General features: G+C 44.0%; 1 protein-coding gene across 2 annotated transcripts; it reads right to left on the bottom strand.

The window, feature by feature from the left end:
* Positions 1–25: 25 nt before the first annotated feature.
* trip11 (thyroid hormone receptor interactor 11) lies at positions 26–18,608 on the bottom strand. Of its 2 annotated transcripts, XR_011038551.1 has the most exons (22): positions 17,928–18,608; positions 16,045–16,121; positions 15,075–15,185; positions 14,441–14,743; positions 13,926–13,994; positions 13,616–13,781; positions 13,092–13,418; positions 12,943–12,983; positions 12,737–12,835; positions 12,445–12,627; positions 8,983–12,021; positions 8,698–8,838; positions 8,200–8,393; positions 7,825–7,988; positions 7,618–7,721; positions 7,338–7,437; positions 6,277–6,358; positions 5,887–6,001; positions 4,499–4,636; positions 3,040–3,184; positions 1,819–2,915; positions 26–1,319 (listed from the first exon to the last, which is right to left on the bottom strand). XR_011038551.1 is itself a non-coding variant. In XM_068338685.1 (21 exons), the coding sequence occupies exons 1-21, from the start codon at positions 18,064–18,066 to the stop codon at positions 2,698–2,700; spliced, it is 5,955 nt and encodes a 1,984-aa protein (XP_068194786.1). In that variant the 5' UTR covers positions 18,067–18,608; the 3' UTR covers positions 1,326–2,697. The 2 variants fall into 2 exon arrangements, 1 of the variants encoding a protein (XP_068194786.1); XM_068338685.1 differs by lacking the exon at positions 26–1,319 and having other exon boundaries at positions 1,326–2,915.
* Between the last annotated feature and the right edge of the window lie 180 nt (positions 18,609–18,788).

Raw genomic sequence — 18,788 nt, forward strand, 5'->3', positions numbered from 1 at the left:
GTTGTTTTATTCTACCGTTTTTTTGTACAGCAATGTGTGTATAGGAATCTTTCAGTGAAGGACACACACACACCACAAAAGTTGGGAGTACTGTATATATCACAATCCATATGTGAATCATGAATCCACTTTAAACTTAAACATAAACATGACTCCCTACATAAATCCAATGTTGCTTCAAAATTCACATTCAACTTCAGACTTTAATGTACACAAATTATCAACTGTCCAGTTCATTTCACGAGAAATCACGACATCAAACGATGGCCACATCATCCATGTGCTTCCAATATGCATCCATATAACCATCATCAGCTGTGTCCAAGCAAGTATAATCTTCACGAACTGAGTTCCATATGAGCTTTGCTATAGATTTCATTCCGATTTACTCACGGTCCAACTTAACCATCCAAAGTGGTTGAGTTGTGTGAAGTGCAGAAATCCAGGGAAGAATCAGAAGACAAATTTAGTCAGTGAGAGTAGGAAGCAGGGCTCCGTCTGACACCCTGAGTCCAAGGATGAAACATGAGGCATTACTCCAGTTGTGGACATTTAATTTACCCCTTCAATGAAAAACATACATTGTGTGCAGATGGGACTATAACTGGACTAGACTAAGATGAAAAATAACCTTTCCGTCGTTGTGGTCAACAGAAGCATCGACACCCCACCTCACACTTTCTCAGTACCAAGCAAAACAGAACACAGGTAAGTGCAGGTGACTTTTATTAGGCAATCAATGACACACTCTCATGCACCAACACACCCACACATACATGCCATTATCCCGAGTGAAAAGACAGGACGTAAATTATAATCGTATTCAAAAACTGCTCATCAGGAATGTTTTTATCCCAGTTTAAATGCAGACATGGTTGTTTATTTGGTATCGACTTTTATTTTGAAAACCAGACGGCGTCGCGCCAAAGTATTTACCGTAATCCTCAGAATACGGGAGCGCTCGTCGTTTCTTGACCGCGCAAATGCGAAAGACGGCTGGCTGACCGCAGTCGGGGCTCCCGCTCCCCCCCCCACAAACAACTCGACTCCTTCAGGTTCTCATTAGCTGACGTCTGGTCGGCCTGGAGCTCCGGCGCAGCGACCGCGGCTGGCAGGAAGGCCGTCTCCGAGCAGACTGCTCCCTTCCACCGCAGCTGGATTCAATCAGGGAGCGCCGGACCCCTCCGGGCAGAGACCCCCCCCCCCCCGGCGGAGCAATCACCCCCGTCAGGCTGCCGATCGTGGGCTGTTGATGAGTGGGACACCCCCCACCCCCGATCAAACCAGTCATAGAGGTCCAGCTGATTGACTCTCCACATCTGGAAAAGCCAGACCATAATTAGGGGTGGGGGTGGGGGCAAATATTCAAAATTCACTCATTAAAGGGTAAGAAATACCTTTATTTGATTTTAAAATTCAAATAAGTCACAGGTATTAACCTAAAGATCCTCATCCATGTTGGGTGTAACCCAACTCCTTTTATGAGGTTCAGATTTCACATCTACAAAAAATGTCATTTTCTTTTACAGCCAGGATTTACAATTTGTACATTTGATCAATATACATGTGAAGAAACCCTGTCAAATTCCTTCGACAGAGGCCGATACAAAAATGTAAAGCAGCAAAAGTCAAACGCCGGCCAGGTAAAAACCTCTGAAATGTGCAGTTATTACATTTTGTAAATATATATTTATACTGTATTAACCATTTACAATCTTGATTATACAACTATCTAATTAGCAGAAAGTGCAGGCACTTAACTCCCCAAACTTCCCCAACCAGTGCCCATAAATAAGAAAAAAAACAACACCATTTTACATTTATATCGATGTGACGGTCCTTTAAAGTCACAGACTCGAGCCCCCGATCGTCACGACGCTCGTTCGCGTTCTGGCTGGAAAGACAAGATTTCACAAAAATGTCTCCATGGTTTAAACAGATGTACTGAACCGCATAAATCTCCACGCGAGGCTGCAGCTGCCAGAGCTTTCAGACTAAGTCCTGGATCAGAAACAGTTCACTGCATTGTTCGAAGCACACAAGACTTGTTTAAATGCAAGTCGAGGGATGAAAAGTGAAGTTTCCCCTTTGCGGACGAGGTGAAGATGAACACAAACCACTCGTGTCCTGCTGCTCAGAGAGTTTACGAGGTCACTTGTGTTCAGCGCTGGTGCGATGAGCAACAATCAAACGGATGTACTGATCTTAGAACACAGGCGTTCTTCCCTCTGAACACGTCCTGCATCTTTTTCATCTACACTTTCACTCCTGCGTAAAAAAAAAAAGGAAACTGTTGCATAGAACAGCGATTGCATGAAAATGAATTTCAGTCTCCTCCAAAAAATAGGGAATATTAAAAACTGTTCAACTATCTGTGTAGTGTAAAAATCACGTGGAAATATAAAAACTGTTGAACCAACAATTTACTAACTCGTTTCCATGCCGATGGATCCCGGTGTGATCGTGAGTCGTTCCTCTACATCTGTCCAGTTGTTTTTTTAATTTTATTATCACACGGATAATAAAAACCACCCAACTAACAGATGCACAAACAAATCTGCATCATCCCCAGTCGCTGAGGAGAATGCTGTAACCGTTTTTTTGTGGATTCAAGCTGATTTACAGTTCCCTCAGCATGTGGGGGGAGATAAAGACAGACTGAAAGCACGTCTATTCGGCCCCTGGTCGTGGACCCGATCACTGCTTCAACAAGTCCTTGAGCACTACTCCAGCGCTGGCCTCTGCTGAGACCGGCACGGGTGTGAAGGTGGGCAGCGCGTCGGAGATGGGCTTCATCAGAAGGTGACCTCCAGTACCGCCGCTGGAACCGGAACCTGCCAGTAAGGGAACAGCAGCGGAGCGAGGGGCCAGGAACGGGTTGGAGTCGCCGCCTCGCTTGGCGCCTGCAGCGGGTCCTGTGAGGACGGAGGAGCGACAATAAATACGATCTGACAGAGGCGTCGGGGCAGAGAACCACGCCTCTAGTCTGACGTGATCGAGCTCAAGAAAGAAAGAGAAGTCGAAAGAGGACTCGTTTACCTGTGACCGTGCTGGAGGCGGTGCTGCTGGTTCTTCTTGAGGGGGGAGCGCTGAGGGGCTTGATGTCATAGACTGGGAGCTTCGGAGCGGGCAGCGAAGGCGTCGACTCGTACTCCAGGAACTTGACAAACAGCTCAGAGAAAGACTGCGATGACAAATAGAAGAAGAAAAAAAAGATTTAGTGAGAAAATTTAGATTTCGACTCTGTCAGAGTCCAAATATTTTTTTTCAATCTCAAGCTGACTATAGAGTTGAAAATCATACGAATCTGCTACTAAAACTGTATTTAAACATTAATTTATCTCAGTGTCCATTCTCCCTGCCTGCATTAAAAATGTGATCGAAAGAGGCGGGCCTACGAAAACGAGTTGTGACATCACATCCTGGTCTAAAAAGAATCTGAAATTCTCAATGGGCTTTACATTGAGGGAAGAAACATGTGGAATATCAAGAAACGTTGGCATTATCAGACGAGGACGAGGAAATAAATGGCGTTTAAAAGATTTTAACACGTTAATACAGATCATCTGTATCGGTGCTTTAAAACACGTGAGGAGTGTGGATCTTTAAATATGGTGCAATGTAAAATTTCATTGTCACCCCCAAAAAAGGAGAAGTGTTCTGTGTTTTGACAGTGAAGAAACACTGGTTTTACTTTACAGCCACCTGCAGTCCATTTAGCTTTCATTCTGGACATTTTCTTGGAAGCCGATTTATTTTCCTCACTTTTACTTCCAGTTGTCTTCGCTGCAAAGTTACACCAAAATACTCCAAACAAGCCATAAGTTCCTGTTGGAGTATTTCTGATTGGATCAGATGTCTGTCAGAGCGTGTGTAGGACAGAGTTGTTGTGTAATGTTGAGCAACGGTTAATGTCTTGTTGTGACCATGACACCTTGTTGACTAAATGAGGCATCCAGACAAACACTGAATGCAAAACGGAAGAAAAACACACATAATGTGTGTCTGAAACACATCAATTATACAACAACGCATCAGGCTTCCGTGAAAAAACAGCTAAGTTCGTCAATAAGTTTCGTGATCGAGGCGTTGGGGTAAAAAATGTTCTGAACCCGAAGCGCAAATCCTTCTGAGGCCGAATGGGACTGACAACGATTCCAACTTTGTCATTTTTGGATGGAATTCTGGCGTTTCGCAAGCGAGAAGCGTGATATTTGTCCCAGCAGTGTGGGTGTCTGGTGTGATTCTTCCCCACACGTCGAGAGGCCCTTTATAAATCATAAAATGACAACAACAATCATTCACTGAACTGTTCTGTGAGGGTTCTTCTCGTTCTCTGAACAGAAGGAGTTCCTGAATCTGCCGATTCTTCCCAAACTGGAAGATGTTTTTATTTGATTTCACTGTTACTGTCTAATACTTAAGATTTCCTGGTTGTGGATCACATGTGTAATAAAATGGGAAAACGTCACACAGAACTCGATGCGGTCTTTCTTACGGAGTTGAATCCTTGGCCACTAGCGGGCCTCTGATGGGAGCCACTGGTTGGAGTGTTTGGGACACTTTGAGCTCCTCGGCCTCCTAACCAGTTTGACATCCATCCAGTCACACCTTGTCGTCCATCTTCCTCTAACATCTGCAGAAAGGAGATAAAAAACAAAAATACTTGTGCGTAAGAAAGAATAAAGTCTCCAAACCATCACAGATTTGTGCTATGATATGTTTACAAGCACAGGAAAGAAGTTCTTATCCCTTATTTAAGAAGGGAAGGAAATAGACCGCATAGAGTTAAAGTTACAGTCTCAGTTCTGGCCATCTTCTATAAAGGAAGTCATTGAATTATTGCATTTTAATTGCCCATTAGTTTCCTTTCTACTCGCCACCGCTGTCTGGAAAATCATTCTAAAGACCCACTCAGGATTTAAGTGTATACACAGGCAGTTAGATTCTTCTCTGACAGCCTAACTCCCAGAACTTAATCATTCAGCCTCCCTAATCATCCTTTGCTAGGAAGGATTCAGCTGGATGGAAACCATATATGGAGTGTATGGATCAGAGTTTTTGGGTTGGCTGCTCCACTCCAATTCTAAAAAAGCGCTTTTGTGGAACACTTGGCTGCCATAAAACACGAGTTGTGTGGAAAATTTAAACGGCATTAACAGGAGATGAGGGAGACAAGAAGAAAAAAGTTAAAGGACCAACCAAAAACTCCTCTTCCGAGGAGTGGTAATTGCATTTGCCCCTCATCCTGTATCTGTTTTCTTTCAAGACTATTGGGCAATGCGCTTTGGCATTGTCCCACATGTTGCTGACAGAATAAGTGCTTTGTTTTTCCACTCAGAGGAATTTCAGGGGCTGCTGGTAGAAAGTCACAGTTGGACAGAGAGTGTTGCAGGGTTTACTATCTGTCAAGATGTATTTTAACAACAGGATCATCATTTCACAATGGAAACAGCTCACTATGACTATGCAGATGAGGAAATTCTCCCTTAGATCAGACAAAAATTATCAAATTAAAAGTTTCAGAATCTCATTTCATTTTGAGTCCCATAAGCGGAATCCTCCAGAACTATTTTCATTCAAGAAAAATTCTATATTCATAAAACTTCTTTCAAACGATGTTTATAAACACATAAATGGTTGAAATACTGCAGTGAGCATTCCAGAGCGGCAGGTAGCGGTGTAACCTTTCAAATCTAAGAAATGTTTGTTATGTTAATTTGCATGATATCAAACTCATCACAAAACAAACTATAGATATATTATTTTTTTATGCATTTTTAAGACATTTATTTCCAATAACAACGATTTTAAGAAGCTACTTGCAAAAACTGAGCTGATATTCAAATACTATTTAAATACTCTGTAGATAAAGGAATCCCTCACCTTATCAACCTCTTCTCGGGTCAATCCAAGAATACCTCCCATGAGCCTCAGCACATCGGACCTCTTCGTTTTCGGCGTGTGGAAGTATCCCAAGAACAGGTTACGCATCAGGACTCTGGAAACGGAGTGATGTGAATAACTAGACGTGATGTAATCCTCAATGCTATTTTTATACAGCTGCGGGAATGATAAATAAACCCTTGATGTGTCAGTTAAAGTATTTTTCATTTGTTTTAGCTTTATTTATAGTCATTTAAGCATGTTGTAAATTTCAGTGCGTGCCAGGCAAGGTGTTTTATCAAAGATCTATCGTATTCTTGAACACAAAGACGCAGGAATGTTTTCTCCACCTATAAAAAACATGATCATTAATTTGAAAGCTGGACTTACTTATCTATTTTCCCCTCTGTACTATTTAGAAGGTTCATCAGTTTCTTCTGCGCATCCTCCAACATTTCCTGTCTCAAATCCACTGGAACACAAAAACAAACACACACAGGTAAGAAATGTTTAAAAAAACAACAACTGTACATCCACACAAATAAATTGAGTTTCACCCATGTTGTTTGTTTGTTTGTGGTCACGTAAAAATTGATAAACACGTTTTGATGATTTCATGGAGAGGAAGCTTCTGGAAAAGAAACACCGTTCATGTTCTTGATTCACTATTTTAGTCAAGACAGATCAGGGTGACAACTGCACCTGCAGTTCTCTACCAACAGATGGCACCAGGGTGCTGTTGAGCTCCATTACAGATTTGCTTAGAAAAAGAAGGTGTGCCACACGGAGACTGAAACCATCCTCAAATTGCATCAAGAAGTGTGCTTTATAATGTTTAATGGATGTTCTTGAAACCTGGTGGGACGTGTGGGCATACATGTAATCTACCATTTCTAATAATGCTAAAAGTTTCCATATAAGGTCTGTGATGGGAGAAAAACTGGTGATCGTGGAACTTTGGCAAATTTATTTTGCATGAAGAAAAAAAATTGTAAAATGATTAATTGTCCTCATTTAAAAACACAGGACACAGACAGAGGCCATTTGCTCAGACATTCCACAGTTATCCCCTCATTGATGAGACGTTTAATCAAAGCATTCACTCAACTATTCTGTTATTGTCTGATTCATTAAGCAAATCCAAAACTTCATATAAAGGGGGAACAGTCGAAAAGAAAAACTCTGACAAGTGTGACAAAAAAAAAATATGGCAATGAGGATCAGATCATTTTAAGAAAATTAAAATACGACAGAAAAAAAGAATCGACGCTCCAAAAAGCTGCTGGGAACGAAACGTCAAGGCAAGGCGTAACTTCTTCGAAGACCGGTGTGGTATTTTAACATCATGAAACAATTTGAAAGATATATCTTAGTGTAAAAAATATCTTCATTGCGATGTAAAACTGGAGGTTTTTGAGGCAATGTCTCTTGTTATCATTTATACAGCTCACCTTGCTTCTTCAGCTCCTCAATTTGCTCCTCCTTCAGATCGATCTGATCAGTGAGTCGAGACGCTGAATCCAGAGCAACGTTGGCTTCGTCGAGATTAATCTGGCAGAGAGCAGAACAGTCATTACAGCTTTCATTTAAACTGAAGCTTCAACTGTCATTGTGAAATATTCAGGAAATAAAATACATCCTGTCTGCTGAAGTAGTGGCCCTAAATATTGACGACATATCTCAGATGTAGATGAAGTGAACTGATTTTCCTGTCATTTGGTGATCATTTACCTGAAGGGCGGAAGCTTGATCTTCCAGCCTCTCAGCCTTTCTTTTCCACTCCTCCTTCTCTCTCTTGTGCCGGTCAAGCTCTAGTGAGTACATGGCTTTCTCTTCTGATAAAGTATGCAAACATTAAAATTAGAATTGTGGCTAGAAGAATTTTATATCCAGGTTTCAATCAAGTTTAGATAGCAGCTGGAGTTTGAGCCGACATGCCTTGTTGGAACTGCTCTAGCACCATCTGCAGGTTGGAGAGGGACACTGCGTACTGGTTGACCTGCTCCTGTGACGTCCTGAGATGGGCGAGGGCGTCATCCCTCTGCTTCACCACCCCACTCAGCTGCTCCTGCAGAGACTCCACCTGCATGCTGGCCTGTAGGCTGGAGGAAGAAGATTAGGACGAATGATTTAATCTTTATCTGATCGTGACAGCTGAAAATAACAGGAGACCTAAGATAGAACTTCTTAGCGCCACCAGAGGAGCAGCATTCCTGTTTAATGAGATGGACTTAACGGCGATTATCACTTAAAACCACAAAACAGGTTATGTGGCCTTTTAAATTGGTTGAAAATACTTCGCTCTGAGCTCACCTGGCATTCTCCACAGCGCTAGAGGACGTGGCGAGTTTCTCGTCCAGCAGCGTCACCCTCCTGCGTAGATCGGTTTCTCTGTCCTCTGCAGCGAGGGCTTCCCTTGTGTAGGAGTCCTCGATTTCCAGGAGGTGATTCCTCAGCCTCTCCAGCTCCAGGTTTGAGCGCTGCTCTTTATCTCTCATGTGCTGAAGCTAAGAGGGAAACACAAAACATGTCGATCGATGAAAATAACAGTTTCATAAATAGATGACATGAAATTTGAATTTGTGTTTATGTGGTTGGACAAAGAGTTAATAGATGGAAGTAGTGTGATCATTTACAAGAACCACAAATACATATCAGGCTGTCATGAACTTTATTTACTCAATACTATGCATATATAAACAAAGATCTAATGATAAATGAATTTGATGTAACTCCAATGTAAAAACGAACTGCATGTTTTTGACATTTATAAAATGATTAACATTAAAGAGTTGATGGCTGCTCCCCTACCTCCACCTGCACCGCAGTGGTCTCCATTTGTTTCTGCTTGAGCGCCATCATCACCTGATCCCTCTCCTGCTGGAAGGCCACAGCTTTCTCCTGCATGGACTTCATTTCATTCAGGAGTTGATTCAGTTCACCAGATTTCCCCTGCATCACAACAACAACTCATGAATGGAAATTTTTGAAGAAAAAAAATCAGACAAATCACTGCGCTGGAATGAGGTTTTCATTGGAATAAACGTGAAAAAGTTCTTAAGACAGAAATAAACGTAGTCTTTGTTCCCAACTGACCTGCTCTTTGTCCTTGAGCATCTTCTCTACGGTTGCAGCCTTCTCGCTCACGGCGCTCAGCTCGAACTCCTTCTCTCTGAGCAGGAGGGAAACCTGCATGTTGGTTTCCTGCAGCGCTCTGAATTCGGACTCTTTCTCTCGCGATCGTGCTGCTATCAGCTCGTTCTCTTCTTTCAGCTTCTTCCCATCCATCTCCAGAATGAGAGCGCGCTCTTTCAGGTTGGTCACAGCCTGCTTCAGCACCTCGCTGTCGTTCTCTCGGTTTCGCAGCAGCTCTCTGACCTGACCCAGCTGGTCGCCTTTGGTTTTGATCAGCAGGTCTTTCTCCCTCACGGAACTCTGCAGGGCTTCCAGCCTCTCTCTAACCTGTCGGAACTCCTCCGCCTGACCTCTCTGCTCGCTCTCTGAGGCAGACGCCGAGTTGGAGAGTCGATGGTTGTTCTCTTGGATAGTCCTGATAATGTTGTCCTTCTCAGCTAACCGGGTTCTTAATTGTGCGACCTCTTCCTGCAGTTCCTTGCCGTTTACAGTTTGAGGCGACTGCCGGCTTGGAGCTTCAGCCGCGAGAGAAGTTCCGCTCGACTGAGCGACTTCAGGAGTCTGTGCTACGTAGTCTAGTTTGCCCAACAGGGCCTCCTTGGTGGTGCTGAGCTTGGTGATGGTCTGCTGGACCTGAGCTAGCTCCTGGCTCAGACTCCCCAGCCTCCTTTCCTTCTGCTCGTAGCTCTGGATCAGTCGACTGTAGTCCACCGTCAGCTTGGAGCTGCAGTCGCTGTCGGCGGACACCTGCCCCTGGAGTTTGATCAGCTCCTCTTGGAGCTGAGCCGACTCGTGCTGCATGTTCTTGACCGTGGTGATCACCTGCTGCTTCCACTCCTCCATCTTCTTCACCTGCTGTTTCAGCGTGTCTCTCTCCTGCAGCAGCTCTTCAAACTGGTTGCTGCTGACGCCTCCAGAGCCGGCGCCGGATTCCGGACCAGAGGTCTGCAGTACGGTCACCAGGGTTTGACACTTCTGGGTCAACGCATCGATTTCAATGTCCTTCTCCCTGATGATGCGCGACAGGTTCTGTATCGTCTCCTTGAACATGTCCTGACTTCCCGAGGGATCGCTCATGTTCGTCAGGCGTTGATTCTCCTGCTGCAGCTTCAGCAGGGCCGCCTCCTTCCCCGCCATGATATCCATGAGACGGTGATGGTCGGAGCGCAGCTGGCTGTTCTCTCTGGTTTTTTCGTTCAACACAGCCAGCACTTGCTCCCTCTCCACGGCGTACGCCTGTAGCTGCTGCTGTAAGAACAACACATCCTGGCTGTGCCCGCCACCCACACCCATGGACACTCTGGCATGAAGGGCTTGGATCTCCAGATCCTTCTGCAGGATCATTTGGGACAGCTTCCCTACTTCGTCTCGGGAAACCACCATCTGATCCAGCTGTCTGGTCAGGGAGAGGTTCTTCTCGTTCAGCTGGCTGATCTCAGTCTCCTTCTCCTTTATGCCAATGACCAGTTTTTCTATCTCAACCTTAGAGAGGTCGTGTTTCTCGTTGCCGCTCTCTTGATTCAACGTCTGGGTCTTCTCCTCCTGCAGGATGACGTCTCCCTGCACGGGGTGGGGGTCGGCACGTCCTCGACTCTCGCTGAGCTGATCCACCGACTGTTGGAGGTGGGATATCTCCTCTTCTCTAGCGTGGATGAGCCGATCGTAGTTCAGCGTGGTTTGCTGAAGGCGTGCGTGAGCCTGCTCGAGTTCACCCTGCTGAGTCTGGAGGTTCTGCTGCGACAGGAGGAGGGAGGCCTGCTGCTCCTCCACCGTCCTCCTCAGAGTCTGGATCTCCTCTTCCAGGCTGTTCCTGGATGACTTGATTTGGGCGATCTCCGTCTCCAGCTCCGTGATGATGTCTAACGTCTTCGGCTCTGCCAGAGATTGAGGTCTGCTTTGCTGATCCCTGAGTCGGTCGATCTCTTCTTTCAAATGACTGTTCTCCTCCTTCATACCCCCCAACTGCTTATCCTTCTCCTCCAACGCTTGTCTGAGAGCGCCCGCTTCTTTGGTCATGACGGCGATGCTGTCGTCCATCTCAGCCTGAAAGTCCGACGCGTTCTTTTTTAACGTCTCCACGAAGGCGTCTTTCTCCTGCAGCAGATCCGTCAGCTGCTTCTGCCCTGCGACGGTGATGGAAAGCATCTCGTTGGTGTCTCTGTGGTCGGACGCCAGCTGCGCCACATCTCGCCTCAGCTGAGCGATCTCCGTGTCTTTCTCCTGGTTGAGCTTGACGGCTCGCTCGTGCTCCGTCTGCAAAGTGGAGGCGTCCATGGAGCGGGCTCGCGTCAGCTCCTCGATGGTTTGCTGGTACTGTTTGGCTCGTTCTGACAGCGCGCTCTCAGCCTGCCTCAGCTCACCCTCCAGCTGAGTTTTCTCCAGCCTCAGAGCTTCGATACGAGTGTCCTTCTCCCGTACCGTCCTGCTCAGAGATGAATGACTTTCCTTCGGACGCCTACTTAGCTCCTCATCTTTACCCTGATGCTGCTCATTCTCCACCTTCAACCTTTGGTTCTCCATCTTCAACTCAAAGTCTTCCGATATCACCTTCTCGTGAGACCTCCTCATCTCATCCAACTCTCTTCTGAGGTCTGACAGCTCCCTCTCCTTCACCGCTAGGATCTCCTCTCTTCCCTGCGTCTCCGTCAGTCTACCCTCCTTCTGATCCAGCTCCAATTTGGCTGCAGCGATTTGCTCCTCTCTCTCCTTCAAACTCTTCTTGACCTCTGTGATTTCTCTCTGAGCCTCCCTTTTCTGCTCCTGTGCATGCCCAACTTTCTCCTTCAGTTCCTTCACCAACCCCTCCAGCTGCTGTTTGCTCATATGCAGGTCGTTGAGGGTGAAAGCGCTCTGGCTCATTCTCTCTTTCTGTGCCTCCAGCTCCTGAGTCAGCGCCTCGTTCTTGTCCTTGGTCTTCTTCAGCTCTGCAGTAAAACTCGACAGTTCTGCCTCCGCCTTCTTCAGTTGTCCGGAGAGCTGCTCCTTCACTGAGATCACATGCTGGAGATAAAAAGAGGCAGGATTATTAAGTGTTTTAATTTTTTAAAACTGTTTTTAATTCAAGTTTCTATGTTTTGAATGTGAGAGTTTTTCCAGTGCCTGAAAACAACAAATACAAGACTATGCTAAAAAGTCATAGGTTAGCTGTACATTAACATCTCCTATAATGACATACAGTGTGTATTCATTAAAAAAAAGAAGAGATCAGGGAAAAGGAGGAGGTGAAGATGGGTCAGACAAAGAAATAGAGGAGAGCGGAGGAAATAAGGAAAAGGGTGTATTGGACGATGATAAAGATTCTAAGATGGTACACGAAGAAGAGATACTAGACTATTTAAAATTACAGTGACGACCTATTGGGTGTGAATATGGGTCACGCTGCGCTTGTGTTTGACCATAACAGGCTTCAGCGGTTTGTCAGACCTGTGTTGCTTCTTGGTTTTGTCGGTCCAGTTCCTCCAGCTCAGACATCAGAGTGTCCCGTTCCTCCTCAGCGCTTCTCAGAGCCTTTTCCCTCCTCTCCAGCTCCACCTTCATGTCCTCCAGCAACTGGGATTCACCAGAATCCTGACTGTTAAGCATTTTAAGTCTTTCTTCCAGATCCAGCTGTGACAAGAAATCACAAAAATCAAGAACTGCTCCTCTGATTTTTTTTAATATATAGCCCAATATACAGTTTGTACAATTTGAAGTAGCAAGAATAAAGGGAAGAAACCTTTTCTTGTTCAAGGACTTCTTTTTCTTGTCTCAATGCTCCAATAACGGTGTTCATCTCTAAGATGTCTGCATGTTCCACTTCCTCCATTGGTTGTGCCTGATTTTCAAAAGTTAAATATCATTACACCAGTGAGTTACAGAATAAAAATCCACCAATGCACTATTGACACTAGTTTGGGCTTAATAATATACATCCATACTTACTGCAGCCAGGCTTTTCAGTCTCTCTATTTCTTTTTCTGATTCTGGAATAATAGAACTGTTGTTAATATACAAATTAAACAGGAAGATAAAAACAAATGGAGTCATATTCAGTAGAGCTGTATTTACTATGAATGACTAAAAAAGTATACCTGAAACGTTTTTCCGTAACACCTGGATCTCGTGCTCCAGCTGGGCCTTCTGCAGTGCCTTTCCCTCCTGCTCTTGGACTCGTGCCTGCAGCTCGGTGACAGAGGCCTGCAGCCGGGTGTAGTTCTGAAGCAGCTCAGCGTTTTCCTCCTGGGCATCATCATTCTCCAGCTGCAGTGAGGCCTGCTTCCTCTGTGCCTCCTCCAGCCTGGCGGTCAGCTCTGCCAGCTGCTCCTCCCGCTGATCCTCAGCTTCCTGCAAGGTAGTGATCGTCTTCTGGAGTTCAGGCAGCTTGGAGGCATCTGATGAGGGAGTAGTTTGACCGCCACCTAAAGAGGATGTGGAGGAAGGACCTCATTTTGTGTTGGGCTAAAAATGTAGAAGGAATTTATCTCAATTTGCCTCACAATTTTGTTATTAGCTGTGAGTAAAACACCTTGAAATAATTTGATATTAAAACCACCATTTTTTTCCCTGAGCATTCCATTTCCTGCCAAGTGTTTCTCTACCAAATAGTGAGGCTAACCGCTTTGAATCTGTTCCTCCAGCTCCTCTATCCTCTCCTCGTAGTCTGCTAACTCGTTTCTATGTCTCCGCGTGATGTCAGCCATCTTTTGCCGCTGGGCGTCCTGCAGAGCGGCCAGTTCATGCTGGTGTTCATCCACTTCTCGGCTCATCTCCTCGCGCAGATCCTGTTCCAAAGCAGCAACGACAACATCAAGGTTAATTTTTTTTAAAATTGGTCAGATGAAAACGTGGAAAAGAAACATGACGTATTCTTCCCAGCAAAGATGAACTGACATTGACATCCATTTGGATGCTGAAGCAACAATCACCTTTATAGTTCTTTGGAGTTTGAGAATCTCACTCTGGTCCCCGTTACCGGCTCCTCCAGCTGACGATGTCTGAAAGAAAATGTGAAAACTGTAAGAAAGTGACCTCATCATTCTATACTGACGTGTGTGTGCGTACTTGTGACTCATGTATTTCTTTACATTCTTGATCAACTTTATCATAGCCTACGTAAAATATATATAATTTATTATGCACAAGAAAAGTCCGCATGTCTATTAGTTGATAAAAAATATGTTTCATTCATGATTTAGAGGGTTTGGGACGTTTTTACAAGGCTGGAACAGATTAAAATTATTTTAGTTTAGTTTAGTTTAGTTTCAGTTTAGTTTAGCAAATGGGGGGGAAGCTCACCTGACTGTTTAGAGGTAACAAAACGTCTCTAGAGCTTAGCAATTATTAAATACTGAATAAAAAAGGACATACATGTATTTGTAGTGCTCTAATTACACCTTCGAATGACCTCTGGCTCTTTTTGTCAACTGAACCGTCGGTTTACCTGAGACAACCGCCTCCAGTGAGCCACCTCCGCTTCCAAGCGCAACACTTCGGTTGACAGTCGGTTGATCTCCTGCTGCGACCAGATGACGTCACTGATGTCCATTTCATCACCGTGGAAGCCCTGGTGGGACACTGAGGGACGTGACAGGTAGGAAGAGGAGGAGGAGGAAGTAACAGTTGAGGAGGAAGTTGTGACGGGCAGGACTGCTACACCGGCGGAGGGAGACTGAGCCGACTGCTGCAGCTTCTGGACTTGTTCCTGGAGTCCACTCTGACGAACTTTCAGGAGATTGATCTCCACCTGGAAACACACGAGCATCAGAACCTTTAGATGAGAATCTCTGACATGATCGTCACACCAAAGTTCAATTATGACACTTTTTCCCAAATGTGGAAATCTGAAATGAAACTTCTCTTTATTTCAATAATGGCAGCCCGAGGTTTTAATAGATTAAACAACAAAGTTGTAGTAAAATCGTAAAAGCTTTGTGTTATCATCCAGGCTGCCTTCATGTATACAGGCCATAATCACCCCTCCAAAGAAAAGCATCGAGAAATTACTTATTTCAAGTGGCATTTACACACCTAAATACAGCTGGTTTAACAATTTAAATAAATACAAATGTACGCACGTCTTTCTGCTGCAGGAGCATTCTGTACTCTGCAGATTGTTGTTTATTCTGAATCTCCGAAGCCTCCAGCTTCTCCTCGAGTTCTGCATAAAGCTTTTTCAATCTGTCATACTGCAAAACAAAGAGACACAAAACCTGGAGATGAAGGGCAAACAAAAGCTTGTATTGTCTGCTTAACTGGAAGCTTGATCAGGGGTCAAGTAAATAGCAGCAGCCTGGTGCACACACCCTCAAGGATAATATAGTTTAAAACTCAATTCAAGTAAAGTGAAAATCTTTACAAACATGTTTTCAGAATGGATGAGTTTGTTATTTGAACAAAAGGAACAGATGATGTGTGGGTTCTTGTTGGAGATTATTTCACAACTGATGCTCTGGTGATTATTCATGGCAGGAAAAACGAGTTCATGGAAATGACTTAAAATAAAATTGTGTGTGTGTGTGTGTGTGTGTGTGTGTGTGTGTGTGTGTGTGTGTGTGTGTGTGTGTGTGTGTGTGTGTTCACAATTATGAAGTAAAATGTCACCTAACAACAGTGTGCCTTGCATGTGTGTCGTGAACTTAGGAACAATCAGCTTGTTGGAAACGTCAAACAAACAAGTGTTACGCTTTTCAAACATTCTGATGATGACGATAAGTGACAACAGGAGAACTTGAGCCTTTCTCACAGGACACTTCAATTAAAAAAAATGCATTCAAAACAACAAAAAAGCATTCCATTGCATTCCATTCTGGTGTGTGTGAGCATCTGCTGCTGTGAGGAATCCAAGTGTCTATGAAGCCCGTTGAACAAAACCCGGCTAAGGTGGGACTGTCTGAACACTACGGTTCTTCACCATTCTGTATTGAACACTACAAAGAAATAACGTGGAGTCGTCGTCGTTCCGACTCTGAGCCTGTGGAGGAGGTCGTAACGGCGCTGAAACGACATCTGTGTATCGTTTGTGTTGAGGCATGCAGAGAATCTCACCTCGGATTTCTGAGAGGAAAATGCAGCCTCGGCATTAGCCAGCCTCGAATTGGAAACCTGCAGCTCTGTGGCAGCATCTGCAGTCACGTGAAGAGTAAAAATAAAAAGATAAGCTCACAGGGCATTGCGAGACAAATGGTACTTTTTTCCTCCCACATGAATAAACATAATGAAAATAATTATCTTTATTCATCATTTTAGTAACATTCAAAAAGAGAAATGCCCTGAAGGAGATGGTCACTGTTCAGTTGCATCCAGCTCACACGACAAACAAGTAATGAACGATCAGGCCAACATTTGTGGAGCTCTTGTGTTGTGATTCTGAATAAAATGAGACCTGAATGCAAACATTGTTTCACTTAATATCTTATGTGATATTAAAATAAAAAATTAGTGGATGGATTTAGGGCTGAGCTTGCACAACTCGCAGCCGGTCCAGCGCTTCTGACTCAGTGATAAGAATTCTTACTTTTGATTTTTACTGGAGGAGTGAGTTGGAGATCTGTGGTCAAAGTTCTCTTTACATTGATTCTTTCTCATGCATCGGCTTCCACTGATGTCACTATAGAAACTCTATTAAAACGTTTTGACATCCAGAATTTCTCAGGCACGACTAAAACTGGGTTATGTTGTTGTTAAAGTCAATTTTTAAAGACATAAGTAAGCAGTCATTTTATCAGCACAAAATGAGTCATACCAGCAGATGAATTCAAACACTCCTGTCATGCAGGTAGTCTGACTCTGTGTCTCTGTGGCAACAGCACTGAAACTGGACTTCCCGGTTTATCTAATATTCAAATACATCTCATTATGTACATTAACACAAGCACCAACGTTAAACAAACTGTGAAGTTACATTAAGTCTATTTCCTCCTTTACTTGAGTCTGTGGATTTGTTTTGTTCCTCTCTGAACAGCTCATTAAATGACCTAGATGTCACTATGAACCTGACATATAAATCACACAGGATTAACAATCCATATGTTTGTTGCCGTTTTGATTTTACATAATGATCATAACCTCGACATCTGAGACTGACTATTTGTAAGATATTAGCTACAGTTTTGTTTTTGTTGTCTGTATACGGTGCCTGCGTTCAGAGCAGAGCGACCGGTCATCGCTCCAGGGGTTCAATATTACTTCTCTACAACAACAGCAAAAGCAGTGTGGTTTGTGGTTGTCAGATATCACGAGTTTGTACCAAATATGACACAAAATACTTTTTGGACTGATGACTGCAGTTTCTAAATGATTCAACCTAAATAATTCAACCATCTCTGATACTGTTCAGAGACCCTTTTCCTGCTGTGAGCTCCTGCAAACTTTGTGTATATCCATATGCCAGCATCTGAAACAGTTACTTAGGAATCTTTACAGATTCCTGATGGGCAGTGGCTTCCACTTCTGGAATTTTCCACCCAGACTCTTCAAATCCCGACAGGATAACAAGCATTCCCTGAGCATTGCATCTACTTTGAGGTTTGAAACATGTTATTTGTAAGCAAGTGGTCTTGGGTGAGTGGGGGGTGTCAGAAAAGCAAAAAGTAAATTGAATGTTTTGTGTTGTTTGTAGAAATAAAACTTAAGATCCACTGCATGGAGTTTGTAAAAAAAAATTATCTGATTATTTCAAATAAGCGATATACAGGATATTTTGCCAACTATTAATTTGTGATAGTTTTGACTAATTACTTCGTCTGCTGTTTACTGTAAATAACAACTAATGCATTTGTTTACCCGTGTCTTTCTTTAAGGATGGGAGACGGGAGCTTATTGCACATGTTTACAAAAATCCAGTCATTTGATCACGAATAAGAAGTGTGTAAAATATAAAGTGATGATGTAGTTGGGCGAGAAATTATAAAACAGGAACAGGAATTTACCTCCTACTTCTTCCACCCCTTCCAGCAGCATGTCTTTGGTGAAGTTGGAGATCTGGCCGGTGAACGAGGACAGGCTCCCGCCGACCTGGCCGAGGGACTGACCGAGGCCAGACCCGAGTCCACCCAGCCACGATGCCATCTTCAGGGGGGGGGGCGCTACGGGCCAAACAAAAACAAACCGGGGCGGACGACAAATGCTAGCCTAGCTTACACTCCAGGGTTAATAAAGTGGTCATTAAGCTAGCCGTAAGCTAACCACAGAGATGCTGGTCGCTTTAGGATCCAATTTAGCCTCCAGAAAACAAAGTGGCTTTTCAGGCAGCCACGTTCCCGAAGCGGAGGTCCGGGTAGATAACAGCTGACTTGTCTGCCTGAATTTTTCAAGACAAGCGAGCTAAGCGACGTCACATCACAGCTAAAAAGCTAAATGGATAAAATAAAGCCTTGACCGGAAATCCGTATCGTCCTTGGTGCGCGTCAGGACCGTTAGCAGTGGTTTTGGGGCCGGTTTAAACAACACGGCGTCCGGAAAGTGCCACCTCAACTGCAGCCATTATCAGCTGCTGGGCTCTTGCAATGACTGTCAGGTTTGACGTGGACACAGTATACGGAAGCGGTGCATTGTGGGATACTGGAGGACCAACACACACAAGGTGCGTTCACAAACAGAGGAAACTGCGTTTTTCAAGGTTTCTAATATTAATTTGATCGACAAACAAACCATGTATTATATTTTTATAACAATAATAATAATAATTATTATTAATAATTTCTCTTTACAACTCCGCAAACGATATATTTTGTCATTTTGGCAGCAGGAATATACAAAAACCTAAAAAGTGATGAATTCATTCCCATCCA

The sequence above is a fragment of the Antennarius striatus genome, chromosome 17, assembly GCF_040054535.1.
Source record: "Antennarius striatus isolate MH-2024 chromosome 17, ASM4005453v1, whole genome shotgun sequence".
Taxonomy (NCBI): Eukaryota; Metazoa; Chordata; class Actinopteri; order Lophiiformes; family Antennariidae; genus Antennarius; species Antennarius striatus.

Excerpts from the sequence above, each read along its gene's own strand:
- trip11 (XM_068338685.1), bottom strand. The coding sequence starts at position 18,066 with ATGGCATCGTGGCTGGGTGGACTCGGGTCTGGCCTCGGTCAGTCCCTC. Across the intron at positions 7,438-7,617 it reads ATCAAGCTTCCGCCCTTCAG|ATTAATCTCGACGAAGCCAA; the intron begins GTAAATGATCAC and ends GCTCTCTGCCAG. Across the intron at positions 6,359-7,337 it reads TGAGGAGCTGAAGAAGCAAG|TGGATTTGAGACAGGAAATG; the intron begins GTGAGCTGTATA and ends TTTGTGTTCCAG.